Source organism: Panthera leo, chromosome A2 (genome assembly GCF_018350215.1).
Source record: "Panthera leo isolate Ple1 chromosome A2, P.leo_Ple1_pat1.1, whole genome shotgun sequence".
Lineage (NCBI taxonomy): Eukaryota > Metazoa > Chordata > Mammalia > Carnivora > Felidae > Panthera > Panthera leo.
The window spans coordinates 442,672-469,393 of NC_056680.1; the positions used below are offsets into that span (position 1 = coordinate 442,672).

Consider the following 26,722-nt stretch of genomic DNA (forward strand, 5'->3'; position numbering starts at 1 on the left):
CCTGCTCTGAGCCTTCCATGGCTCTCCAGTACCCCTTCTCCCAGCCTCTGATGAGGGCTGGCCTCCCTGTCAGCCAGGGCCCACCCACCCGGAGCCCCAGCCACACGGAAGACTAACAGGGCGCCTTCTCTGGTCTCTGTTTTGTCCCCACCGCTTGCCTGTCCTCTGAGTCTCAACCCCCTGGTTAGGCTCGCCCTCTAGGGTCCACAGCAGCCTCCACACAGCCTCCCCCCTCCCCTCTCCCCTGGTCCCCCGAGCCCCACCTCCAGCCTGTCCCCCCCCCCCAGGGCTCCGGGGCCAGACAGTGCAAGGAGAGCGAAAGGGGGAGAAGGTGGCTGTGCACGTGAGTGGAGGGCGCACGGGCAGGTGAAGGAGTGGCCAGCGGCTGCGGGAGAGGCGGGGAGGCGGGGACCAGGGGGGCGCAGGGTATAAAGTGGCCGCGGCTGCGTCGGCAGCAGAGAAGCCGCACTGCCCGGCGGAGTCGCCCTCCGGGTCTGGTGGCCTGCAGCCGAGACCCTTCCCAGGCTCCGCGGGCGTGTCCCCAGCAGGCAGCAAGGAGGAAGGTCGCCGCCTGGGCGCAAACCGGCGGGCGGCCAGGGGGAAGAAGGCGGTGAAGCCATGCGCGCCGTGGCCACGTCCGCGCCCAACGCGTCCTGGTGGGCGCCGGCCAACGCGACGGTCTGCCCGGGCTGTGGCGCCGACGCCTCGGACGGCCGGGCCCCTGTGCTGCGGCCGGTGGACGCCTGGCTTGTGCCGGTTTCCTTCGTGGCGCTGATGCTGCTCGGGCTGGCAGGGAACTCGCTCGTCATTTTCGTCATCTGCCGCCACAAGCAGATGCGGACGGTGACCAACTTTTACATAGGTGAGCGCCCGGGCACCTGCCGGCCACTCAGGGGGTCCCCAGAGAGACCCAGGGGGCCTCCTAGCGCGCTGTGCTCTCCCAGACGGCACCCCCTCCCCCAGCCCCGTGCAGGAAGCAGGTCCCGTCCCTACTGTCCCTGACTCTTGGGCTAGAGCTCGAGAACTCTGGAGTCTGGACAGTGGCCGGTGGAGAGCTTGGCCTGGCCCTGAGGAAGGTGTCTGGTTAAAACGTGGTTCTTGTGACACCGTGTCCTATGAATGAAAGTAGGGAGAGGGGCTGCTAGGCCCGCGGGATCCCGGTTTGCGACCCTTGCGCCAATGAAAGGCTCGGTTCACACATTTGTATGATGGGCTGACCGACTTGGCTCAGGTGAGTGCTCGTTTTCCTCTATTCTGTGGTGGCTGCTGGGCAGCGCCACTGTCTCCAGCTTGCAGACCGGGAGGCAGGTTCAGAGGGGACGGGGGCGTGCGCGGCTCTCCCAGCCCCGACGGGGGCGCGCCCCGGCTCTCCCCAGCCCCGACGGGGACGCGCCCCGGCTCTCCCAGCCTCGACGGGGGCGCGACCCCGCCTCTCTCAGCCTCGACGGGGGCGCGACCCCGGCTCTCCCAGCCTCGACGGGGGCGCGACCCCGGCTCTCCCAGCCTCGACGGGGGCGCGCCCCGGCTCTCCCAGCCTCGACGGGGGCGCGACCCCGCCTCTCTCAGCCTCGACGGGGGCGCGACCCCGGCTCTCTCAGCCTCGACGGGGGCGCGACCCCGGCTCTCCCAGCCTCGACGGGGGCGCGCCCCGGCTCTCCCCAGCTCCGACAGGGGCGCAACCCCGGCTCTCCCAGCCGCGACGGGGGCGCAACCCCGGCTCTCCCAGCCGCGACGGGGGCGCAACCCCGGCTCTCCCAGCCGCGACGGGGACGCAACCCCGCCTCTCCCAGCCTCGACGGGGGCGCAACCCCGCCTCTCCCAGCCTCGACGGGGGCGCAACCCCGCCTCTCCCAGCCTCGACGGGGACGCGCCCCGGCTCTCCCCAGCTCCGACGGGGGCGCGACCCCGGCTCTCCCAGCCTCGACGGGGGCGCGACCCCGGCTCTCCCAGCCTCGACGGGGGCGCGACCCCGCCTCTCCCAGCCTCGACGGGGGCGCGACCCCGCCTCTCCCAGCCTCGACGGGGGCGCGACCCCGGCTCTCCCAGCCTCGACGGGGGCTCAACCCCGGCTCTCCCAGCCTCGACGGGGGCGCAACCCTGGCTCTCCCAGCCTCGACGGGAACGCGCCCTGGCTCTCCGGCCCGAACGGGGGCGCGCAGGGCGCAATGACTGTCGCTCGAATGGCCACGAAACCCGTACTGAGGGGATGTTTGACGTGTACAAATGGGGGACTGGAGGGCGCCCCAATTTCTCTGCCGAAGGACGCCGGGGGATCTTCCAGGCGGTCTTGCGGGTTACTCGGGTTACTCGGAGAAAGGCCAGGAAAGGGTGGGGGCTGCGCCGGGCTGTTGGGTGGCTGAGGCTCCCGCGTGTCCCCTCCTGCAGCCAACTTGGCGGCCACGGACGTGACCTTCCTGTTGTGCTGCGTGCCCTTCACGGCCCTGCTCTACCCGCTGCCCGCCTGGGTGCTGGGCGACTTCATGTGCAAGTTCGTCAACTACATGCAGCAGGTGCGCGGGTTGGGGAAGGGGCCGCGGAGTCCAGGGGCGGGGCCGAGGAGGAGGTGGAGCCTGGGCCTGGGGACAGGAAAGGGGACCGCGCAAAAGGCAGAGATGCAGTTAGGGACGGGGCTTGCGGAGGGGGGCCGGCGCCTTCTCACGCGCCTATCCCGCCATCCTACGATGGCTGTGCTTCCGCCCATCTCAGCGGACCCCCAGCGGCCCGGTCAAACCCGCACTGGGATCCCCCTCTTCTGCCCCTGGAGGCCCTCCCGCGACATGTCCCGTTTGTGCCCGGGTGTTTGGACCTGTGGGGGCACCCGCAGGGTGGGCGCAGACGGGGCAGGCCCCACACCGCACACGGGACGAAACGCCCGCTCTCGCCCCCTCCCCCAGGTCTCGGTGCAGGCCACGTGCGCCACCCTGACGGCCATGAGCGTGGACCGCTGGTACGTGACCGTGTTCCCACTGCGCGCCCTGCGCCGCCGCACACCCCGCCTGGCTCTGGGGGTCAGCCTCGGCATCTGGGTGGGTGAGTGCAGCGCGAGCGCCGCACGGGGCGGGGGATGGGGGGGGACGACAAGCCTTCAGTGCCCTGGGCGCCCCCCCCCCCCCCCCCGCCCCGCCAACCGCCCTCACTGGGCTTCGGCCGTGCGTGCATCTGGGAAATGGGCGCTCCCTCCGAAGAGCCGCCGAAGGCGCGGACCCCGGACGACGCGCGCCTACGAGGCGCCCAGTGACGCTGCCCCAGGGGGCACCTGAGGGTAGGGGTCCTGGCCTCCTGGCGTCCCTCGTCCCCGGGGCAGGGTCTTCACCCTGTCGTGTGGCGCAGGCTCGGCCACCGTGTCCGCGCCGGTGCTCGCCCTGCACCGCCTCTCGCCCGGGCCGCGCACCTACTGCAGCGAGGTCTTCCCCAGCCGGGCCCTGGAGCGCGCCTTCGCGCTCTACAACCTGTTGGCGCTCTACCTGCTGCCGCTGGTCGCCACCTGCGCCTGCTACGGGGCCATGCTGCGCCACCTGGGCCGCACCGCCGTGAGCCCCGGGGCCGCCGACGGCGCCCTGCAGGTGAGCGGCCGCCGGCTGGCTGGCTGGGTGGAGGCGCGGTGTGGGGGACGCGCGTCTGGAGGGGGAGGGGGTGGCGAAGGGGGGGGGACGTGCCAGGCTCAAGAAGGGGAGCTCTGGGGGCGCCCGGCCGGCTCAGCGAGTAGAGCAGGCGCTTTTGCCCACGGGGTCGCGGGTTCAGGCCCCACGCTGGGCCCCGCAGCTTACTTTAAGAGTAAGCGACCACGGAGGGGGGCTCTGCGGGGTGGCCCCGGCCAGCCCGCAGCCTTTCCTCACCACCCCTCCACCCCGCAGGGCCGGCTGCTGGCAGCGCGGGCCGGCGCCGTGCGGGCCAAGGTCTCGCGGCTGGTGGCCGCGGTGGTCCTGCTCTTCGCCGCCTGCTGGGGCCCCATCCAGCTGTTCCTGGTGCTGCAGGCGCTGGGCCCGGCGGGCGCCTGGCACCCGCGCAGCTACACCGCCTACGCGCTCAAGATCTGGGCGCACTGCATGTCCTACGGCAACTCGGCGCTGAACCCGCTGCTCTACGCCTTCCTGGGCTCCCACTTCCGGCAGGCCTTCCGCCGGGTCTGCCCCTGCGCCCCGCGGCGGCCCCGCCAGCCCCGGGGCTCCGGGCTGCCCGCCCCCGCCGCCCCCCCGACGGAGCTGCGCCGCCTGGCCGCCCCCCACCCCCCCGGCCACCGCCGGGCCCCCGAAGCCCGGGAGAGTGCGGGTGTCCTGAGGGAGCGTCCTGCCCCAATCCGGGCGGATTCTGCGGGGAGAGAGCTGGGCCCCTGTGGGACAGGTGCCGTTTGAACAGCAACCGCTCCTGTGTGGTTATTAACATCTCGGTTTCCGTGCAAGATAATCATAGTGAAAACGCCCCCCCCCCCCATGTCCCCTTGGTACGAATTTGCTGTGATGTTTGCTCCCACTGATATCCTGATTACTTACTTCCGTATTTCCTGAAATTGAAGACACTTTGATACTGGCACTCTCTGCAACGTTCCCCCAAAGCACCGACGGACGTCTTTCGCACACTGCCTTGCAACCCTAACGTTATAAGCTTCGTCCCATTTTCAGAAATACGGACATGTGAACAGCGTGCGATTTTTAAAGTGCTGACATAAAGTAGTGTTACCGCTACCCGGTGAGCGTCCAGCGTCCCGGCTGGGGAAAGGGCGGGTGTCACGGAGTGCACAGGTGCTCCCTGGAGCACGTGCACAGAGCCGCTCGCGGGACGGACGGGCGGGCGGACGGACGGCTCCTTGAGAAAGCGCCCCACAGCGGATGGAGGCAGAAGAGCGGCCGATTCTCACTCCCGGGTCTGTGGGGTAACCGGGCTCGGCTGGGCTGGACGGGCGCACCTAGCGGCCGGACCTGGAAGGCCCTAGGAGGCCTTCCCGGCAGGCCTAGTGGCGGAGCAGTCCCCCCACCCCCCCCTCCGTGTGGCTGCTTGGGCTTCCTCCCCGCATGGCCGCATGGTGCTCCCGGAAAGTCAGGCTCATCCCTTGGCACAGGTTCCAGGAAGAGCCTGGAGGCCCGGGCTCAGAAGCCCCACACCGCTGTTTGCACCCGGATTGCTGCCAGCCCGTCAGAGCCTCGCCCCGCCCAGATGTCGCTTGGGTGGGGCTGCCTGCGCAGGATTAGTTCAGCCTTCCCCCAACAGCCCTGCCGGCTGAGGCTTAGTCACTCCCGCGGGACCCCCGCCCATCTCTGGGAGGGCTCCCGGGCTCCCAACTTATCTGGAAACAGCACGGCCCCGCAAGTAATCCAAATTGGCAGCGATGTTAATGTGAGACCAAGAGGCCAAAACGCAGGGTCATTTCGACATTGGCCTGAAGCTGGCTTGTTCTTGTCTTCAACACCAGCCTCCAGACCCGGCAGGACAAGAGGGTGGCATTCTCCCCTTTGCCCACAGGCCCTGCCGCCCCCGCCCACTCCCTGCCCTCCAAACTCACCCTCTCTCTGCAGCTGCTTGAACTGCTGCCATCCCTCTGGCCTCTGGGCCTTTGCACACGCAGGTCTGGCTGTCGTGCCAGCTGTGCCTCACTCATCCGTCAAGTCTCAGCTCAGCTGGCTCCTCCTCCTCCGGGAAGCCTTCCTGGAGCTCTCTGCGCCCAGCGCTGCCCCCATCACGGTTCTGATGTCCCTGTGTTGTACCTGCTGGCTGCCTGTCTCACGTGGTCCCCCACGTATCCCCAGCGCCCAGCGCATGGTCGGGCTGATTAGATAGTTGTGGGATGAATGACCAAGTGTGTTGTGGGGGTTAAGAGAGAAGGTGTGTGCAGAGGGAGTGGCACAGTTTCTGCAGGAAAAACGTGTTTTTTTTTTTTAAAAGAAGGTGAAGGGGGCTCTGGGGTATTCATGTCAGAGAAATAAAAGCTCCGGGACAGAAAACCCGCACACTAAGCTCACAGAAGCTCCACCTGCGGCAGCCCACACGCGGTAACTCGGGCGTCCACGACACGCGTGTGGGCGAGCACACTCGCCCCCCCACACCATGGGACACAACTCGGCAGCAGTCAGTTGTGGGCGCGGGGCAGACACGCGGCCCCTCGGACGCACCTCCCAGAATCACGCGGGGAAAATCAGGCAACCCCAAGGTTACACCATGTGTGGTTCTAACAGCACCCGGAGGAGAGAGCGTTATGGGGATGGAGAAGAGCCCGGTGGTTGCCGGGGTGAGGGCGGTAGGGGCGGTGAGCGAGGTGGGCGGGGGGGGGGGGGGCAGCAGGAGGGACCCTCGTGATGGCACACTCCTGTCCCATAAAACGGGGAAATGCAAAGAAGGTGGGTGGATCGCATCAGTGTCAAAATCCAGTTTTACAAAATGTCACTGTCGGGGGAAGCCTGGCGAAGTTCTGCGTCAGGATTCACGATCATCTCAGGAAAACACACAAAGTTGAAGGGCTGACAGGGAGGTCTAGGAAGAGGAGTCGTTTGGGGCCCATTTAGCTGGACCTCGTTTTCGGAGCCCCTCCTGTGTGCCAGGCTCTGCGCTGGGGGTCGGGCCACGGCAGTGAGGAGGGGCTTCCTGTACACAGTCCCTGCCTGGTCTTGGACGGAAGGGGCAGACTACCTGGAGAGATGCAGAGTTAGAGGAGCAGAAAGGGTCATGAGAAAGACATGTGTGCCCCTCGTGGGTCACTGGGAGCCTGACCTTGGTGGGGGTGAGTCCGGGAAGGCTTCCTGGAGCAGGCAAGTCTGGGAAATGTGAACGCAGCTCGGAGGTGGGGGAAGAGCACAACAGATGGGGAGCACAGACAGTGTAAAGGCCCTGGGGCAGGAAACATCTGGTGAGAAACAGCTAGAAGGCCTGCGGGGCCAGAGGAGAGAGCAGTGGGAAGACTGCCGGCTGCAGGGATAAGCCGGATCTTTCCTGAGGGTGGTGGGAACCATGGAGGCTCCTAAGCAGGGAGGGACACGGTCCAAGGTAGGTGGAGACTTTTCCAGTTTATTATTCATTACTACCACGGGTCTTGCCTTTTGAGCTGCCAGGAACAGGCATGTGCCAGCACACCCGAGAGAGCGGGTGGGATGGGCCCCAGGGTCACCTGATGGGGATAAACCCTGGGGGTCTGGGGTAGGGAAAGGGGCTAATTTCAATTTCCGATAAACAATGAAAAACTTTTTAGTATAAGTAGGTCCTGGGCAAAACTTAGGATACACTTAAAATTTAACCGCGAATCCGGTATTTATCTGGCAATTCTACCGTAGAACATTCAGAAGGAGCCACAGGGGAGAAAATAACTCCGCGGGCCTCAGTTTCCCCGTCTGACCCGGGAAAGTCGTTTTCAGGGGACACGGCGCCACCTGGCGGCCTCCGGCGCCGGCCCCGCCCCTGACTGCAGTCCCGTCCGTGCCCGGCAGGTGGGGCGCGCACCCCACCGAGGTTCCCGGCTCGACCCCCACAAAGGAGCCGCCAGCGCAAAGGGGCGGTCGCTCATGCGAACCCCATACCAGACCCCGGCGCAGCGTCTCCCCGATGCGGAATGGGTCAAGCGAGCCGCATCATGAACTTCCCGGGTCGCAGGCACTTTCGTCTCCTGGGTCTTGTCCATGAGAAAATATTAAACGTGATTATTTTACTGTTTTTATAAAACCTAATATAATTTAGGCTGGATTCATTAATATACATCCGTTATTGGTACATTTGCTTTTCTCTTATTTTAAAAGTTGTTAAGGGGCGCCTGGGTGGCTCAGTCGGTTAAGCGGCCGACTTCGGCTCAGATCATGATCTCGCGGTCCGGGAGTTCGAGCCCCGCGTCGGGCTCTGTGCTGACAGCTCAGAACCTGGAGCCTGTTTCAGATTCTGTGTCTCCCTCTCTCTCTGACCCTCCCCCGTTCATGCTCTGTCTCTCTCTGTCTCAAAAATAAATAAAACGTTAAAAGAAAAATTAAAAAAAAAAAAAAGTTGTCAAAATCGCATTTTCGTGGACCCCGGCTTGCAGGGCCAGGGCAACCCGGGAGCCAGGTGCAAGTGACGGAAAACAGGGTTGAGTCGTTTCCACCGGGCCCAGCACCCCTGTCCGGGCTTGTTTGTTTTGGAAATCAAGACGGTGAATTGTTCCCCTCCACCTCTATATAGACAGACGCCAAAAATCCTGTGGGATGAGGGAGGGAACACATGAATTCATTCATTCAACCAACATTTATTGAGCAACTACTATGTGCCAGGCACAGCCTCAGGCCTGGAAACCCTGCTTCAAGCAAGGAAGACTGGGTCAAATGAATACCGGAAGTGAACACCGGACGTTTCAAACCCAGAAGCACCTGGACCAGGAGAAAACAGGGTGACATGATGGGGTCACGCCTGACCCTGAGAGGTCAGGGAGGGACCCTCTGAAGAGCAGAGGCTCCAGTGTGAAGCAGGAGAGGGCACGGGCCATGGGGTGTCCTGGAAAGGGGACGCCACACAGAAGGACTGGCCAGTAAAAAGGCCCAGATGTGGGAACACGTTTGAGGAGGAAAAACGGGGAGGTGGACTGTTTGGGATCTGGGTGAATTTTTTGTTTAAACTATTTTTTCAATCTTTTTTGTACATTTATGTATTTTTGAGAGACAGAGAGAGACGGAGCATGAGCGGGGGAGGGGCAGAGAGAGAGGGAGACCCAGAATCCCAAGCAGGCTCCAGGCTCTAAGCTGTCACCACAGAGCCCGACGTGGGGCTCGAACTCACAAACGCGAGACCATGACTGGAGCCAAAGCTGATGTTTAACCAACTGAGCCACCCAGGTGCCCTCCCCCGCCTTTCCTTTTTGATCTGGGTGAATTTTTAAGAGGGTGCTTCCCCCACCCTCCCCCACCCCTGAGTGGGGAGCTGGCTACTTTTTCCCCGGGGGGGGGGGGGTGTGTCCCAAACCCGCAGGGGCCTTGCAACATGGTCTGGACAGGAAACCTTATAGGACTTGGGTCTCTGTACCCATTTCCCAGCTTGCAAAACAGAGACCAAAGAAGGGTCAGCACCAACTGGAAATCACGTAGCAGGACCAGGAGGACCGAGGTGGAACCAGGGCCTGCTGCCCACTCCCAGTGGAGCCAGCAAGTCTGTGAATCAATTCCCAGCTCCCTCCCTGGGCTAAAAATAGGATGGCCTCACTGGAGGCAGCTGGGAATCCTGCAGCCCCTCACCCTCTAGGACCGGGCACCTCTGGGGAAGTCGCTATGTATGGACAACTTTCCCCAGGGAAATGGGGGAAGGGCAGCACCCCCACACCCTGCCCTTGAGAGTACCCCGCCGTGCCCCTCCTTTTGAGCAGAAGGAAATGGAACCTTCAAAACGAGCATACAAGGAATGAATTAACGTGGACTCATTTGGGGGTGCCTGGGTGGCTCAGCCTTTGAACGTCCGGACTCTTGATTTTGCCTCAAGTTGTGGTCCTACATGATGCGGAGGCCATGGGATCCAGCCCTGCGTTGGGCTCCCCACTGAGCGTGGAGCCTGCTTAAGATGGTCTTTCTCTCCCTCTGCCCCTCTGTGTACACGTGCGCTCCCTCTCTAAAAAAATAAAGTGTCAAAAACAAACCAAACATGGGCTCCTTTTACAGGGGAAGACGAGGCAGAGAGGCTCACGAATCTAACCTGGGTGGGGCAGGGAGTGCATTCTGATGTCCTTGGGTCTATGATGGGGAAGAGGCTTTCCAGCACTTGGGAGAAGTGGCTCCTGGGGGGGGGGGGGGGGTGGTGCCTGGACCCTTATGGTGGCTTTCCTCCCCAGCTCACCTGGGTCTCTCCAAACTTCCCCTCTTTGGGCAGATGTCTCTGCGCCTCCCACTGGAGGGGGTGTGGACGAGCAGGCAGCTGGGACTGGGTGTTTAATAGCCTAAAGGTGGAGGCCTCTCACCACCTGCTGCCATTAGGCTACAGGAGGCCCTGGGGCTCGAGGGCTGGGTTCCCGAAAGCGGTGGGCAGGACTCCAGCCCTGGGGTGAGGGCAGCCTCTAGGCACTCATCCCCTGGGCTTGGGAATCCCACCCCCCACCCCCACCTGAAGCAGGAAACCTGCAGTTTGCACTGGAGGCTTGATGTCCTGAAAAGATGTCAGTATCGTGAGCCTTAGGGTACATGAAACCAACCCTGAAAACCAGGGGCCCAAGCTCCACACGGTAGGACCGTGGACAAGTGGCCCCCAGGCCAACTGCCCACCCGTGTTCCCACTTGGTTCACATCTGGGCTGCAGCCGGGCCCCTGCAATTAGTCCCAAGGGTGGCCCCTGGACCTCAGACCTCCCAGCAGAGCCCACATCCACATCCCCACCTTCGAGGCACCCTAGTCTGTGCCTCGGCGTCGCTCTCTTTGAAATGAGGACATTAAGAGTCTCTCCTACACAGAGATGTGAACATGCATAGGGCACATGGCGGGCAAGGGGAGGCTCAGAATACGAAAATTATTACCAAGTTATTATTACCAAGGAGATTATCTTCTCTCTCCTCCTAGAGGGTGACAGTCGGGGGCAGGGGTCGTCACGATTTCACAAGGAGTCTTCCCGAGGACCAGCACGCACTCCCCCACCCCCACGCTTGTGTCCAAGCAGCGCTGCCCCCCCCCCCCCCCCCCCGCGGCAGCTTTCCCTCTCCTAGGCCTCTCCCCACCCTGCAGCACCCCCGACGAGAGCCCTGGCCTCCTCCCTTAGCCCCCGGCCTGCTCTCATTTCTCTTCCTTGTAGCTCCAGTCATCACCGGGTCTTTAATCCCCATTTTACAGATGTGGCAACAGAGGCTCTGTTGGGGGTGGGGTGGGGGGGAGGGGCGAAGTCTCTAGCGCCAGGTCGCTGGGCTATGGGACAGGAGTGAAACTCCGAGCCCGGAAGGGCAGGCCCATCCTAGATGCCGGGAGAGCTGATGAAGGGGTCCCCGACCCGGCTCGGGTCCCTCCAGCCCGCCCTGGCGGAGGTCTAAAGCCCTCCCCTCCCCCTCGGATGCTCCCAGTCCCTCCCGCGCCCTCGGCGTCCTGTGCGCTCGGGGCCGCGGCGCGCACTTTGCCCACCGTCCCTAAGCAGGGGGCGGGGCCTCCCGCGAAGCTGTTCCCCTTCCCTTTTATTATTTATTATCATTTAAAGGGGCCGTGACCTGAAAATTTCTGGCCACTCTCTCCCCCTCCCCAACACTCCTGGGCTGGCGGTGCGTCCTCGGACCGAGCGCGGGGGTCGAGGGGGCGTCCGGGAAGGGGGAGGGGGCCTCACGAGACCCCTCCCCGCGTCCCGGGCCGCAGCGCTGAATCACCGGCGAGGTATTTGCATCTGAGAGCGATTTGTCACCCGGTGATTTGTCTGCGGGGCGGTGAGCGCGCCGGCGGGGGGAGGGGAGGGGCGGGGGAGGCCGCGCGCGGGGAGACTCTTACCAATCGGGTCGGATGGGGGTGTAGACGCGGACTCGGCGGGCGGCTCGGTGAGTCGGCGCGCGGCACAAACCCGGCGGCGGCCGGGAGCCAGCAGCGCGCAGCTCGCGGCCCGGGCCGGAGGCCAGGCGCGGCCGGGGCAGGGCCGGACGCCAGGCGCAGGGCATGCGCCCCCCGAGCGGGCCCTGCGCGGTGAGGCGGGGGGGAGGCTGGCCTTTTAAGTTGCGGGTTCCGGTCCCGGGTGGGCGCAGTGCGCCCGGGAAGCCAGTGAGGGGGGGTCTCCAAAGTTGGGCAGGGACAAGGGTGGGGGCCCAGGACCGGGAAGGCGACTCCGGTGGGTCCGAGTTGGGGTGGTTTTCTCCGCGACCCCCCTCGGAGACCTCACCCCCTACCACATTGCGCTAGGGCCGTCGGGGGTCCCGAGTGAGCGCCGCCCCCCACCCCCCAGCGGAAGGAAATGGTCTCCAGGCGCGCGCGGGGGGCTGCGCTCCGGATTCTTATCTCATTTTTTTTTTCCTCCCCGGAATCGGGTGCTTTATTCCCGACCCCCGAGCGGAGTGGGAACGCCGGGTGGGGAGGGCAGTTCCCTAGCGACCCTCGCCAGCTTGGAGGGCTTACTTATAAAGTGTCGGCTCCGGAGCTGAAAGGGACCCCTGGAGGGGGACCCCCCCCCCCCCATGCCCGCGCCCGGGCGTGGGTTCGGCCGGGCAGCCAGCGCTCTGGCGGGGATCCCCGGGAAAAGCCCCCCCGCCTCGGTCAGTGCCCCCCAGACACAAAAGCGGGCGCAGGAAGCGCGGGGAGCGCGCGTTTGTCAACTCCAACGTTCGGCGTCCGACCCCAGGCGGCGGATTTGTCAATAATCTTCCGTTTTTAGTCGCCCGGGCCGGAGGGGTTGCCCCCCCCCCCCCATGCAAATCGGTCGCTTTCCAAGAAGCCTTTGAAATCCGGACTGGGGTTTTTGTCGTCTTATTTCTTCTCTTTCTTCGGTTTTTCTTTTCTCACTTCCTCCGGGCCGCCCCACTCCCGACTCTCCTAGCCCCCTCCCCAGCTTTCTGCCCCACCCCACCCCCTCTTCCTTTCGTGGAGTGAGGGGCCCCTTTCGCCACCCGCGGGCCCCAGCCTTGCACAACTCTTTAAATAACCGTGTTTTGCAAGGCCCCGGCCCAAGCGGGTGACCTCTCTCTCCGGGAGGCATTGGGGGGAGGGTGTGGCCCAGGATCCCTCTGGCCCCCTAGTCAGGTTCCAGCGACCACCCAGCACACCCCCACCCCTGCCTGGTCCTTGCCTGGGAATGCCTCTCCCTTAGGCTTGTCATAAAGTGGGGGGTAGGGGCTGAGGACAAAGGGCTCTTGGGGGAGGGGTCTGGAGGGGGTGGGCGTCGCCAGCTTAGGGTTAATGGCGGCCATGGGGGCCCCAGGCAAGGCCCAGGGGAGCTCTGGGGTTCCCACCTGCCCCCTCCACCAACCCCAACCTGGAGGCCTGCCCTGCTCCCCTCCCCCACTGGGCGACCCGGAAGGGTCATTAAACCCGGCAGGCCTGGGGGTGGGAGGCTGGGGGGGGGGGAGTGGCTTCCTCTGGCCTCTTCCTTCTGCCCCCCAAAGAGGAGGGGGGTGTTGCCCGGAGCGTTTCCGTAGGGAGGGGGGGCTTGTCTTGAAGTTGTCAAATGTGGGGGAGGGGTAGTGGACCAGACTAGACACTGGGCGTGAAATGTCCCCTCAGCACTTCTTAGGGCTGGTGGGGGGGTGATCACCAGTCCTGGGAGGGGTGGAGAGTGGGGGGCTGGGTGCTACTTCACTGCCCCCAAGGACAGACTGTACTGGTCAGCCTCTCGCACTGTGGCCTCTGAGAGGGTCTTTGTGCCCTGAGACCCCGTCCCTACTGGAAACCAAGGTCCTTTGGGGACATGACCCTCTCCCATTTCCCACGGGGGTCACCCACCGCCCCCCCCCCCCCCCCACTGCCCTTTCTCCTATCCAGATGGAAGCAGCAGGGGGTCTGGGGACAAAGCAGAGGGCCACTGGGTCCCTGTGGCTCTGCAGGGCCCCTCCCCTGACTGGGTGTGTTGAGGGGGCATCTATACTGCAAGACTCCCCTGAGTGGCGTCAGGCTCGGGTTAGCAGGTCACTATGGGAGTTGGGAAGGTGGCCATCCTGGGGAATGGGTGTGAGCTAGCTAGCGACCACGAGCCTCTGCCCACCGGCCCCTCCTGTGCGTGGGTCCCTGTCTGCCCCAGGAGTGGCTTGGGGGTTCATTTGCTGGGTTGGGGGCAGTCTCCTGTCCCCTCCCCCCATCTCCCGTCCCCCTTCCCCACGATGTATCGTCTGTGTTGTCACTACTGGGCCTGTTGGCTTCTGCCCGGTTTGTTTTACTGGCGGTCTGGGCGGGTGGGGGTGTGGCCTGGGCTTGGTGGGGGGGGTGGGGAGCTGGGGTGGGACCTGCGTCCTTCTGTTTGGTGAGGCCTAGCAATGCTAGGTTCCGGGTGTCCCTGCCTGAGACCTTGGCAATTAGGGTTGGTGGTGGTTTGAGGAGACCCCAGGCTGGGGCGCAGTTCCTTGCCTTCTGGGGGCGTTGGCCCCATTTGGGGTCCCAAAGGGCAGGAGGACTCCCCTGCAGAGATCACGTGGGGTGGTGAGGGAGGCTCTGATGTCTCTCAGACCCTGGTTCAAGTCCCAGCCTTGCCGGGAACGTGCTGTGTGTCCTCCAACAGGGCATCTCCTGGCCTCAGTTTTTCTCATCCGTAACATGGGGACCATCCAGCGCCTCCTTCCCTAACACGACATGGTGCCTGCCGTGTGCCTGCCTTTACCGTCACAAACTTGCTTCGTCCCTGCTTGAGCACAGAGGTGGGCGCTGTCAGGACACCATCTTGCAGATGGGGAAACTGAGGCCTAGAGAGGTCAAGGCTGAGGAATGGGATGGGAGCGTGAGTGAGGAGGGTGATCGCAGGACCTGTACACAGGAAGCCCTCGGTCTGGGCCAGCCGCGGTCTTGGTTAGCCTGAGTGGAGGGGGGTGGCGCCTGGAACCATCTGGACGGGGCTGCACCAGCAGGGGTCCAGGCAGCACCTGGAGCTCGGAACCAGAACCCGGAACCCATCTGGACTCTGGTGCCTGGTAGCTGGCTGTGGCCAATCAGAGGCTGGGAATGCCCAGTCCCCCTGCTGTGTTTATGAAGCAATAATCCAAGGTCTTCCCCAGGAGGTGGGGTCAGGAACCGCACGTTTCTTTGTGGCCCAGACTGGTGGGGGCCACCTTCAGACCCTCAGGAGTTCAGTGCAGGGTGACCCCGCTTCCCAGCCGCCCGGAGGGCAGACAGAGGGGGGCGGATGGGGAGAGCACCATCTACCACCTCCAGGGAGGCCTCCAGGTCTGCACCCTGATGGGAATGGTGGGGAGAGATTTTCCCAGAGGCCTTTGCGGTCTGACCTCAATCGGGAGGATGGGGCCGAGGAGCCCTGGAGTGTGGTCTGACGGTCTCTCCTGCTGCCCCCAGGTCTCTGCAAACCCGTGAATGAGCCAGACACCAGCCGCCGTTGCCCGGTGCCTGGCGTGAGAAGGAGGCACCGCTGGCATGCCCTCAGCCTGAGCCCGGCGGCCCCCGCCCCCGCCCCCCGCCACCCTGCACTGTCCCGGCTCCCCTGAGGCCCCCACACTGCAGTGCGGCCAGGCCCCCTCCCCGCAGGGGCCGCCCCTGCCGCCCACGTCTGGTGCCCGGGGCGGCCCGGCCCGCAGGGCCATGAAGCTGCAGGCGGTGATGGAGACACTCCTGCAGCGGCAGCAGCGGGCACGCCAGGAGCTGGAGGCCCGGCAGCCCCCACCGCCCCTGCCACCCGAGCTGCCCGCCGGCCCCCCGGCCCGGGCCAGGGCTGCCCCGGACGAGGACAGAGAGCCAGAGAAGGCCCGGATGCAGCGGGCCCAGATGGCCGCGCTGGCCGCCATGCGGGCCGCCGCTGCGGGCCTCGGACACCCGCCCAGCCCCGGCGGCTCTGAGGACGGGCCCCCCGGCCTGGAGGACGAGGACACGGCTCGGGAAGGGGCACCAGGCTCACCTGCACCCCCGGGCCGAGGCCGGGAGGCACCAGGACGTGCCGAAGGTGATGAGCGCTTGGAGGACGTGGGCTCCGACGGTGACCTGTGAGTCGGGGGTCTGCGGGCCAGCCGCGAGCCAGCGGTGGGTGAGGGTTCGATGCGTACCAGGCAGCTCTGGGCCCTGGGGACACAGCTGTGCAGGCAGGACCAGACGCTGTCCTGCCGACTGCTGAGATCCGTGCTGTCCCTTAGAACCTTCTGGAGGACGGTGGACACGTACCAACCAGGATAGGAGCCACTGTTCAAATGGGGGGGGGGGGGGCCTGAGTTTGTAGCTTTATGCCGTTTTGATCTGAGGGCACCGAGCACGTGTGGCCAGGAGCCCCGTGCCCGGCGAGGCTACAGCAGGTTCAGTGGCCCCGGGGGGGACCCTGCACAGAACGGGTGCTGGCTGGCCCGCTGGTGCGTTCCGCCTCGGTCGTGCGCAGGCCCCGAGCTGAGTGCTGGCAGGGCCCCGGCGGGACCCTTCTGGGAATACATTTAACGAGCAGAGAAACGGGGTGATTATGGGTTGTGATAACGAGTGCCGAGAAGACGAAGGATGGGGGTGGGGAGAGGTGTCTGGGGCTGGGAACAGCATGCCTGGCAGAAGGAACAGCCTGAGCAAAGGCCCTGCGGCAGGAACTGGCCGGGCGATCCTCCAGGCCCGCCAAGGAAGCCTGTGCAGCGAGTGCAGGAGGGGTTAGCAGGTGGGGCTCTGTGCCGACGGGAAACAAGACAGCGTAGACTACGGCCCACGCCCCTCCCAGCACCTGCAATGGGGTGGCGGCCGCTCTTCTGTGCAGAGAGAGGGAAATCGAGGCTCTGGCGAGGAGCAGACCCTGCCCTGGGGCTGCAGTGAGCTGGCGCCATCTCCCCTGACCTGTGCCCTCTGCCTGCCCCAGGAAGCCAAAGTGGGAGGAGGAGGAGGAGGAGGAGGAGGAGCTGGAGGAAGAGCTGGACGAGGAGGAGGACGAGGAGGAGGAGGACGAGGAGGAGGACGAGGACGAGGAGGCGGAGTACGAGGACGAGGAGGGGCTGGGGCCCCCGGGCTCTTCCGGCCTGGGTCCCGCAGCTCTCATCCCCCGCAGGGCCCCGCCGTCCCAGGCTTTCCGGGGTGACGGCGGGCCCCGGGTGCTGGGCAGCCAGGAGCGCCCAGGGGCCGGCCTGGCCCACGCTGGAGGGGCCGCCCACGTGGCGCCCCAGCTGCAGCCGCCGGACCACGGGGACTGGACGTACGAGGAGCAGTTCAAGCAGGTGGGCCGCGCGTCGTGACGGGGGCCTCGGGGCGGGCGGCACCCAGCTGCAGGAGCCCTGCAGAACGCCCGGCCGAGATGGGGGCCCGTGGGTGGGACCGGCCGGCCGTGGAATGCACGGATGTGGGGGAGGGAGCAGAGCCAGGAGAGAGAAGCGTGGGGGCTGCTCGGGGACGGAGCGTGTACCAGGAGGACCCGCAGAGAGACAGCAAGGAAAGGGGCCCAGGCAGAGGCCACGCGGCCCGACCGGGCTCGGCCTGGGCTGTGCGTTCGGGGTGAGGCCCAGCGGGTGGACGTGTGGGCAGAGAGGTGGGGGCTGGGGCATACGGGCCGGAGGCCTTGCCGGTCAGCGTGGAGTCTGGCGTGTCGAGGCCACGGCCGTTGGTTGAGCCGGGGGTGGCCACGTCGGTGTGGACTGCAGAGCGGCTCCCTGGGGCTACAGAGGGGCGGGGAGGAAGCAGGGCCGTCCTGGTGCCTTCCCTGCAGGCGGCCGGGGCAGAGGAAGTGGCCGGGCGGGGGACCCTTTGAAGTTGGGCCGAGCTGGGCTGGGCAGATGGAAACCAGATGGCGTCCGGCCGGGCTCACATTCCAGTCCGTGGCCAGCTGGGCCCTGCCCCGACCTCCAGGAGTGGCCGGCGGGGGACCTGGCGTTCCCCGGCCCAGGGCCTGAGCCTCGAAGGGCTCCACTGGACAGGCCAGCGTGTGAGAGCTGGGAGGTGGCTACGAGTGGCCTCCCAGAATTGGCTGTGGGCCCCTCTTGGCGGAGCTCTGGAGGAATGGACCGGGAACTGGCCTCCGGGGACAAGGGCATGGGCTCCAGCCTCTCTTGGGGAAGAGCGGTGTGCATCCTGCAGTCCTCCGAGACCTGCCTCGGGCAGAGACAGGACCCGTAAAGTAGAGGACCTGAGATCGGACACGTGCTGAGGGGGACAGGCCAGGAGCTATGAGGAGGGGAGGGGTGTAGAGGGGGGACGGTGCCCCCCACACCCCCTTCCTGCTGGAGGCTCCGCCCCTGCGTGTGGACCCGAGCCTGCTCCCTGCCTCAGTGTCTCTCCCCTTCAGAAGGAGACACCAGCGGGCTGGGTTCCTGCCTGTCCCATTTTGCAGATGGGAAAACTGAGCCACAGTGTTGCTCTTAACGTCCTCTGGGTCCAAAATAACACAAATGGGCACAGTGTGGGCAAGTTATATTTATTTGTTCACGGAATATTTACAGAGAGCTCCAGGCTCGGGGGCCGGAGAGCTGGATAGATGCACCCAGCATTACAGGGTCATGGCCAGGCCCAAAGGGAGACTCAAGGCCACACAGTCCTTGTGAGGTCAGAGTTTGACAGGACCCCTAACCTCCCGCCCCTGCTCAGTGGCCTCAGCCCCTGGGGCTCAACACTGACTAGAGGCAGGTCACAGGCTCAGACCCCAAAGCCCCCGGGCATGTCGGGAACAAAGGGCCACGGTAGCCACCCGCACTTGTCTGGAACACGATGGTGATATTTCAGGGATGCCCAGGGGTGGGGAAACTGAAGCCAGAGGGGGTCAGGGAACCCCAAGCCACGTGCATGCGGTCAGTGTCCGGGTCATACTGAGCCCCTACAGACGTAGAGCCCCCGTGCTGTGGTGTGGAGGTCCATATACCAGGAAACACTGGCACTGCTGAGGCGGTCGGGGGGGGACGCGCGGGGGGCCGGGTGGGAGAAGCCTCTCGGGCTGTGCTGTGAGGGTCAGGTGCACCTGGCTCGGGCAAAGGCTCTGAGGCGGGACCCAGACTGGCTCGTGTGTGGAGGCCAGAGGCTGCCAGGCCGGCCCCCGCAGGAGACGGAATCAGGTCCCCAGGCAATGGGGCTGTGGGAGGTGCGGGCCGGGGGGAGGGGAGGGCCTCGTTCCCGCCCAGCCGCGGCAGGTCCGGCTGACCGAGCACCTGTGTCGCCGGTGTCGGCACCGTCCTGGGCCATGTTGACTCTGGCGCCTGCCCCACAGCCTTCCTGGCACGTGGCAGCCGGGCCGGCCGGCCGCCCACTTGGCACTGTCTCTGCCTCTTCCTCCCCAGTCTTGGCAGGGCCTGGGCCGACTTCCCCTACGAGCCCTCGATAGCCGTGAAGTTCCGGGTGGCTGCGGGTCCCGGGGCGGCCAGGGCAGGGAGGGACCCGGAGCGGCAGGCTCGTGGCCACGGAACCTTCCCTTGAATCACTGGGGCCTCCCCGCTGTAGGGCCCTGGGAACACGCGGGGACGGGGCCCACACGCCTGGAGTCCATGGCCAGGATCGGGCAGCTGCAGCAGCCATTAGGATCTTAGGCTCCTGGCATCACACGTGGCATCCCGGTGGCTTCCTGTCCCCGACACAGTGTGCCTGGGCTCTAGAAAGTGGCATTGCAGGATTTTAAACCAGACTTTTTTTTTTTTTTTAACCCTGCCCCCCCCCTCCAGCAGACTTTTAACCTCAGATCTTTGGCTGCTTAAGGATCGGGATCCCTGGTCTCAGCTCCTCAAACGTGGGGACTGTTTTCAACAGCTTTATTGATATCAAGTCTCATAGCACGTGATTCACCCAAAGTGTGCGACTCAGTGGCTCCTAGTGTCTTCACGGAGTTATGCGTCCATCACCCGTCTATTTTAGAACATTTTGGTCACCTCAAAAATGAACTTTTGTAAATGCATCTTTTAGTTCTTATGCCCCCACCCCCTCTCCCAGCCCCTCCCCCACCAGCCCCCTTCCTGTGCCTGGATGAGCCTGTTCTGGACGTTTCACACACGTGGGCCCACACCCCGTGTGGACTCTCGCGTCTGGTTCCCTCTCTGAGCATCGCGTGTTCAGGGTCCGACCGCGGGGCGGCGGGTGTGCGCGCCTCACTTCTGCTGCGGCCGAGGGACGTGCGCGTGCGTGGTGGATGCACCTGGGGGGCGTGCACGCGCACGGTGGACACCGTCAACCGGGGGTGTGCGCGTGCGCGGTAGACACGGGCTCCTGTGGACGTGCGCGTGCGCAGTGCACACACCGGAGTGGCGTGCGCCGTGGATGCGTTCGTCTGCAGATGTGCGCGTGCACGGTGGACGCGGTCGTCTGTGGGTGTGCGCGTGCGCAGTGGGTGCCCCGTGTGTCTGCCCTCACCTGTGGATGGCGTTGCTCACACCCTGGGCTTTTGTGAGTCGTGCTGCTGTGAGCACGTGTGCGCGTTTTGTGTGGATGTGTGTTTTCAGCCCTCGTGGGCACAACCCCAGGAGTGGGATCGCTGGGTCAGGCGGTAACTCTGACCTTTCGAGGACCCGTTGACCGCTTCCCCACAGCGGCACCACCGTTTTCCTCCCCATGGCCGCACGAGGCTCTGGCCTCCCCAAGTCCTCACCAGCACTTGTGATCACCAGCGATTACGACTTTGGCGCCCAAGTCAAGGTGGGATGAGGTCTCACTGTGGTTTGGGTTGGTGTTAAACGTAGGGGTGTCTTCCCCCCGCTTTTCAAGGTGATGTTCTTTCGCTGCATACCCTGTACACGTAGGGTGACAGCTCCGGCTGGCACGTCACCTAACCGTGCAGGAAGCTGATGGGCCTCTCACCCGGGTCCCCTGCACACACCCCGGATCCTGCCGGGGAGGGCACTTGAGTGCTGGACCGGTTGTTCTGACGGAGATTGGCGTGGGGTGGCTGGGTCGACCGCCCAGTGACACGGATGAGGTGTCTGCGCTGGGACCGGACTCCAGGGTGTGCTGGAGAAGTGGACAGACGGGCCGGGAGCGAGCCCTACCTCGGCTTTGGGGCTCTGGGGACCCCTGGGCCTCTGTCCCCTTTGTCTGCAGTGGAGGCAATGGGTCCAGGGCCTCACATCAGGTGTCAGGACCTGGGGCCTGGACACACGGGCACTTAGGTGGGAAGGGCCACCTGCTGCCTCAGGCTCCAGGCCCCAGGGGCTTCTGTGTCCTCGCTGGGGACCCTGCCCAGGCCTCCTGGGATCCATTTTATGCCTGTGGGTGTCCTGCTTCCCTACAGCAGGCCCGGCCCAACGCAGAGTGAGGCTGGGGTCACATTTCATTTTTTTTCTGGCCCTTTCATCTCTCTTAGGTTTTTTTTTTTTTTTTTTTTTAATTAAAAAAAAATTTTTTTTTTTTAACGTTTCATTTATTTTTGAGACAGGGAGAGACAGAGCATGAAGGGGGGAGGGGCAGAGAGAGAGGGAGACACAGAATCTGAAACAGGCTCCAGGCTCTGAGCTGTCAGCACAGAGCCCGACGCGGGGCTCGAACTCACGGACCGTGAGATCGAGACCTGAGCCGAAGTCGGACGCTTAACCGACTGAGCCACCCAGGCGCCCCTCTTAGGTTTTTTTTTTCGGTTTTTGTTTTTTCCTAGTTACAGAAGATACACGGCTGCTTTTTTAACTCCATTTTTGATTCCAGAAGTAGCACTGGATACCATTCTCGTGGAAGGAGAAAGGGAATTTGCTGGCCTTGCTTTGGCCATTCTTGTCCAGAAATGTGTCCTGTAAGGTGTCAAAGTGCCATGTCTCGGGCTGCCAGGCTGGCCGCTGCTCCTGTCCTCACTCAGTGTCTCTGTGGATCCCAGCGCTCCCCGTCACTGGCTTCTTAGCTGCTGTGGTTTCCTCGTGGGGCTGACAACAACAGTGTCTGTTTCCCTGTTTGCGTGTTGTAAATGATGCTGCCGTGAACATCTTTGGCCCTGGGCAACATAGGGTGGGGGTGGGGATTTGGGGAGGAGCTGTCAGATTTTCTTTGTCTTGCCTGGGAGCCCCCAAGGCTGCAGGGAGCCCTTAGGGATTGGGGCTGGGCCAGGGGAAGGTTGAGGAGAAGGTTGCCCAGACGCTCTGGGGCTGGGGCTTTGCGGGATACGTAAGAGTTTGCTAGATGGAGAGAGAAGGGTAGAGTGTGCGTCTGGGAACAGTGTGGCTGGAACATCCAGTAGGAGGGGTGGGGGTGAGCAGACATTAGGCTCTAGGGGAGGAGCCCTGGCAGGCTCTGGAGTGGGGCAAGTGAGCGATGCGGGTGGACGCCTCTGGGCCTGTGGTCCGGACAGGACTGGAAGAGGCTCAGTCTGCTGGGCCAGGGGCGAAGGATGAAAATGTTTCTGGTGGAAGAGGGTGTCCTGAACAGAGGGCACAGCCTGGGCAAAGGTTTAGAGGTCAGACAGTAGGTCCTGAACCTGGCGACATCCGTCTGCCGGGCTTGGAACAGAGTGGGCAGCGGGCCAGGCCCTGTGTGTCCTGGGGCCCGTCTCTGATGCCCAGCCTCTTCCTGTGGCGCCAGGAGCCCGGGGCCGTGTGCTTGGGGGCGGGGAGGGTGTTGAGAAGCCCCTGGGAACTTGGCCCACCCCGCCTGGGGCAGCGCCTGCCTCATCAAAGCCGCTGTGGCTGCTGGCACGGAGCCAGCGGGCCGTGGCGGGCATGGGGAGGGTGCCCGCCCGCCAGCCCCTGGCACTGTGCCCCTGCCCGTGCCAGCCCTGGGAACCGCACTGACTCAGCGGAAGAACCTTATCTGGCCCCTGCGCCGCCACCAGCCACCCAGTCACCGCCGTGGGGTCACGGCCGCCGGGGCCTGGCCCCACGCCCACCACCCGTTCCCCACCCTAGTGGCCGCTGCCAAGCTCCCGGCCCGCCCCACGCTTTCTAATAACACACGCAGCCACTGCAGGGAGTGGTGCCCAGCGGGCAGTGTCCACGTTCTGTGTCCGGTTAGGGGATGGGCACGGGTGAGCCACACAGGGTGCAGCCCTCAGACGTGGGGGTGTGGGGGGGCGGGGGCGGGGTCCCCGGGACCTGGGGGGCGGGGGGGGGGGCAGTCTCCAAGGGCCCCGTGTTTGCTGGCATCTGTGTTCACCGGAGCGGGGGGGCCGGGGGCATCCTGGGACCCTCCGGGTGTTTGTAACCCACGCGTGTGCTGATGCTGAGGCTTTCCTGCGTGTTCATCTGAAAGTCCCTGGAGCCATGCGAACTCCCCTGCAGCGTCTTTTATGCGTATCTGTCGCCTCGGAGGTGTGTTTGTGCGTCCCCTCGCCTGCTGTGATTGTGCGCACGTGCACGGGCACCGCGTGACGTGTCCCTCCCCTTCGTGGACGTGTTGGTGTGTGTCCTGGGGTCTGGACGTGCTTGTGGAAGGCCGGGCCCATGTGTTTCAGAGTGTGGGGAGCCCAGTGCATCGCATGTCCCCTGGGTCCCTGTGTGATGGGCTGACCGTCCCCCGTGGCTGTGTGCAAATACAGGGAGCTGGAGGCCCGCGTGCGTGTGAGCCTGGTGTGCCCACGCCCCCCCCCCCCCCCCAACGGGCTCACCTTGGCCCTGAAGCGTGAGGTCGAGGTGCGACCCATTAACCATTAGCCACAAAGTCACATTGACCAAGTCAGTGATGGCTTCAACTGGCCCTGGGGTCAGCTCAACCTCCGAACCTGCCTGCCCCCTGCTGATGCTCCCCAGGGAGCCCTGAGGTGTGAACAGGGCCTGAGGGCAGGAGGCGGGGGCGAGGGGGGGGCCTGCCAAGTTCAATTCCTTCTTCAGCTCTGTGGGATCTTGGGCAGGGACAAGCTCTCCCTGACCCAGAGGTGTCGTCGGGGGGCTGCTGGGTGGGGCTCTGCCCTCTCTGTGCCTTAGTTTCCCTGCCTGCGTCGTAAACCCCCTGTTCCTAAGTTTCCAGATCCCGGGGCCGGCATCGCCCCTGGGGACGTGGAGGGGCGTCTCCCTGGCTGTTTGCAGCCGCCCTGTGACCCCATTTACAGACGCTGTCGCCCTGCTGGGTCAGGGGAGCGGCTGGGGGTGCAGGCTGGTGGGTGGGCACGCGCGGAGGGCGGGGCACGGACCGCCCCTTCTCCGCTGGCCAGGCTGCACGCGGCTGAGGACAATTGGGGGGGTCACGGGGTTAAACGGTTACCAGTCTGCCTATTGAAGGCCCCAGCACGGGACGCGGCCTTGCCCCGCTGGCAGGGGTCTTGTGGGGGGGTGGGGGGGGGCACAGAGCCAGACCAGGCCCGGCACCTCAGGGCCACACTCTGGTCCTCCCTGACAAGGAAAGCGGACAAACGAAAACATTCCAGGAAGAAACGCGCTGTGAGCTGATAGTAGTCAGTGCCCCGGACTCCACGTCTGCCGGGACGCCAGGACGTGGGTTTGGGAACGGTCTCCTCGGGTGTCGTTAGTTGAGATGAGCCTGTGCTGGAGTGGGGTGGGCCCTGAGTCCGATGACCCGTGTCCCTGTAAGAAGCGAGCCTTGCAGGCGGACCTCAGGCAGCCGCGGGAGGCCCGGCCTTCTGTGGACCCTCCGTGGGGATTGGTTGGGGGCGGGGTCGCGGCCGGGATCCGGGCAGGAAGTGCCAGGCTGTGCCCCCGCGGGTGTGCCTGCCTGAGCCTGGTCCTTCCACGAGAGCGCGGGGTGTCTGCCGCGAACCAGCCTGCGTCCTGGGCCCTGGGGACGCATCCGTGGACACAGCAGGCAGAGGAGGCCGTCCCGCGGCGTGGGGGTGTGGGGCCCAGCGGGCTGGGCTGGCACCGTGGCAAGGGCGGGCTGTCTGGGGCCATTATCTTCGAGAGGGTGAGGGCGTGTCTTGTTTGTGTGTCTGGCTGGAAGGGAGTGTCTGTGCCTGTGCCAGGGACCACGTTGGGGTGGCGTGGCCTGCCGATCCGTGGGGAGGGCCGTGGGTCTGTGTGCGCCCTGGGCCGTGTACGGGGGCTGTGGGTGTATCTGGGCAGGGTGGTGGGTCTCGGGGTTCCTGTCCAGGTGCGGTGGCCCCTGGCGGTGGGTCTCACATCTGCCCAGGCTGGCGTGGTGGGGGGTGGCCTTGGGCCCTAGTTCCTGGTCCAGCTGTGTCCCTGTCTGCTTCGTGAGGGGTCTCTGAGGGTCCCCCCCCCCACCGGTGGCACCTGCCCAGCCCCCCGGCCCCAGGGGCTCCCCGTGGCAGGCCAGGTGGGGGCTGCTAACTTTCCTAGTGTTTTTCATCGCCCCCCACTTTGTGACCAGATGCACAGATGTTTCCCCAGGATTCGGGCTGGCTGGAACCAGTGTGGCCTGCCAGGGTCACCTGGCTTCTTGCTGGGGGAGCTGGGCCTGGAGCCGGGTTCCTGGTTGCTCTGCCTCCCCCGGCCCAGACTCCCCTCCCCCCCCCCCCATGCTTTCTCCTCAGCTGCCACTTTCCCAGGTGGCCCCTGCCCATGGTGGCCTGGGGACAGTCCACGCACTCGCTGACTGGGTGCGGGATTCTGGGAAGGACAGTGGGGCTTGAGGCCTCTCATCTCTCTCTGGCCCCCGCAAGGGGCCAGAGGGTCCAGCCACCGGCCCATTGCTGTCTGTGCCCCCCCTGTGAGCCTCAGTTTCCCTGTCTGTGAACCGGGCAGCGTTAGAGTGAGTGCTGGCTGTTGCTGTAGTTAATTAGCACTCGGGTGTCCTGGCAGAGGAGGGGTGGGGCGGGGCGGGCGCCAGCCGCGTGCTGCCTGGGGCTGCCCCTCCGTGTCCGGCTCCTCTTGTCCCTAGGACGGTGGCCCACGCGGAGGTGGGATGCCCAGGAGGTAAGCTCTGGTGGTCCCGCTCAGCCGCTGGCCTCCCCGGGGCAGACCCAATCCTTCCTTGTGTCCTCCATTCGGGTTCTGGCAGAGGCTCCTGTGGGTGTGCCCAGCGGGGACCCCGGGGCCCCTTCCTCTCGACTCCTGGGCAGAGGGAGGGAGGCGGGGGGGCAGCCCCCTGGCTCTCTGCACTGGGCGCAGGCTGGCCGGCGATGGCAGGACGGGGACAGCACAGCCAGGGCAGGGACATCTTTCTGAGCCTTCCCAGCCACCAGGAAATTCCCTTTCAGAGAAAACCCCACGATGGGACTTTTAGTTCCTGGGTGCCGGGCCCTGGCCACAGCACTGGACCCCTGGCCGCCCGGAGCCGGGAGCCAGGCGGGAGCAGCGAGGCTGTTTGGTGACCCTTGTACGAAATGCCCCAAGGCCGAGTGCGACATTGGATATCTAACTGCTTGGGGTTGAGGGGAGAAGATTCAGGATTCTTGGCTTTCTGACCTGAAGCGTTTGCCCAGAGTGCCAGGTGCTTTAGGGCAGGGTCTCTCCCCAGCCCTGCGAGGCTCCACACGGCCCGGGGCACCCGAGGGCCAGGCCCTGGGTTCCGTGCTGCCCTGCAGGTTTCTCTCAGCCCCCCTGCTTCCTGGTCCCAGGTGGGCTCCCCTCGGCCAGTGGGTGAGGGGCCCCCACAGGGACTGGAGGCCGGCGGGATTTGCCTGTCATTTGCATGCTGCGTGGGGCAAGGAATTGCCGCTTCCCCACCTCTTCCTAGAATCGTTCCTCAGCCGCCCTCCATCGAGGGTGCGTTCTCAGGGCTGGACCTGTGGGTGTGCCCCCGTGGGCCTCAGTTTCCCCAGCTTTGGCATGGTGCTGGCGGGCGATCAGCTTGTCTGGCCGTCAAGGTGGTTCCTCCCCCATCCCCCACCCCCAGCTACGTCCTGGTCCCCCTGGTCCCCACCTCGATGCCGCAGGTGCCTCTGCCCACTTCACTGAGGCCCCGGGGTGGCCCCGGCCGTGCACAAGGCCGACCGGGAGAGGACGGCAGTTTGGCGTCGGGGCGCATGCCCGGCCCGCACAATCTGGAAATCCAGAAAGAAGTGCCCCTAAGCTTCAGCTCCACGTTAAGCCTTATGACTCGTTTCTGGAGCTTTTTATTAATATCTGTCATGGGTGGGGTGCCGTCTTTTCAGAGAGGGGCACATGGCCGGCTGGGGGTGCGAGGCCGAGCGGACAGATGTTTGTGCCCTGCCCAGAATCACTTCCTCAATCTCCTGCGAGCCCCGTGGGCTCACCACATCTGTGTGGAGGAGGCTGAGCCGGCGCTGACGGGAAACGAAAGGCGGCCTGGTCGCCCAGGCGGGTGCCCCAGGGGTCAGGTGCACCAGGAGGGCGGCTCACGGGAAGGGCGCGAGGCCGCCCGGACGTCGCCTAAGGCCCTGCTGCGTGCGGCAGCCGGTGACCCCCGTCCCCGGGGCCACTGCGCCTCCCTCGGATCCTGCCGTGTCCCCCACTGGCCTGCGGTTCTCTTGGGCAGCGTCCGGC

The 26,722-nt window shown here is 64.9% G+C and overlaps 2 protein-coding genes across 7 annotated transcripts in view; both read left to right on the forward strand.

Moving 5' to 3' along the window:
- Window positions 1–618: 618 nt before the first annotated feature.
- Window positions 619–13,320, forward strand: KISS1R (KISS1 receptor). The gene is made up of 7 exons (XM_042927686.1): window positions 619–862; window positions 2,386–2,510; window positions 2,895–3,030; window positions 3,331–3,563; window positions 3,855–4,263; window positions 5,561–5,695; window positions 12,705–13,320. The coding sequence occupies exons 1-7, from the start codon at window positions 619–621 to the stop codon at window positions 13,007–13,009; spliced, it is 1,587 nt and encodes a 528-aa protein (XP_042783620.1). The 3' UTR covers window positions 13,010–13,320.
- Window positions 11,086–26,722, forward strand: part of ARID3A (AT-rich interaction domain 3A) — a 32,123-nt gene continuing 16,486 nt past the window's right edge. Inside the window, exons 1-4 of one of the 6 annotated variants that reach the window (XM_042927735.1) lie at window positions 11,086–11,267; window positions 14,083–14,218; window positions 14,868–15,508; window positions 16,348–16,699. In XM_042927735.1, the coding sequence (XP_042783669.1) occupies window positions 15,111–15,508; window positions 16,348–16,699 (750 nt within the window). In that variant the 5' untranslated portion in view covers window positions 11,086–11,267; window positions 14,083–14,218; window positions 14,868–15,110. The other 5 variants (XM_042927736.1, XM_042927738.1, XM_042927739.1 and 2 more) reach the window with 5 other exon arrangements.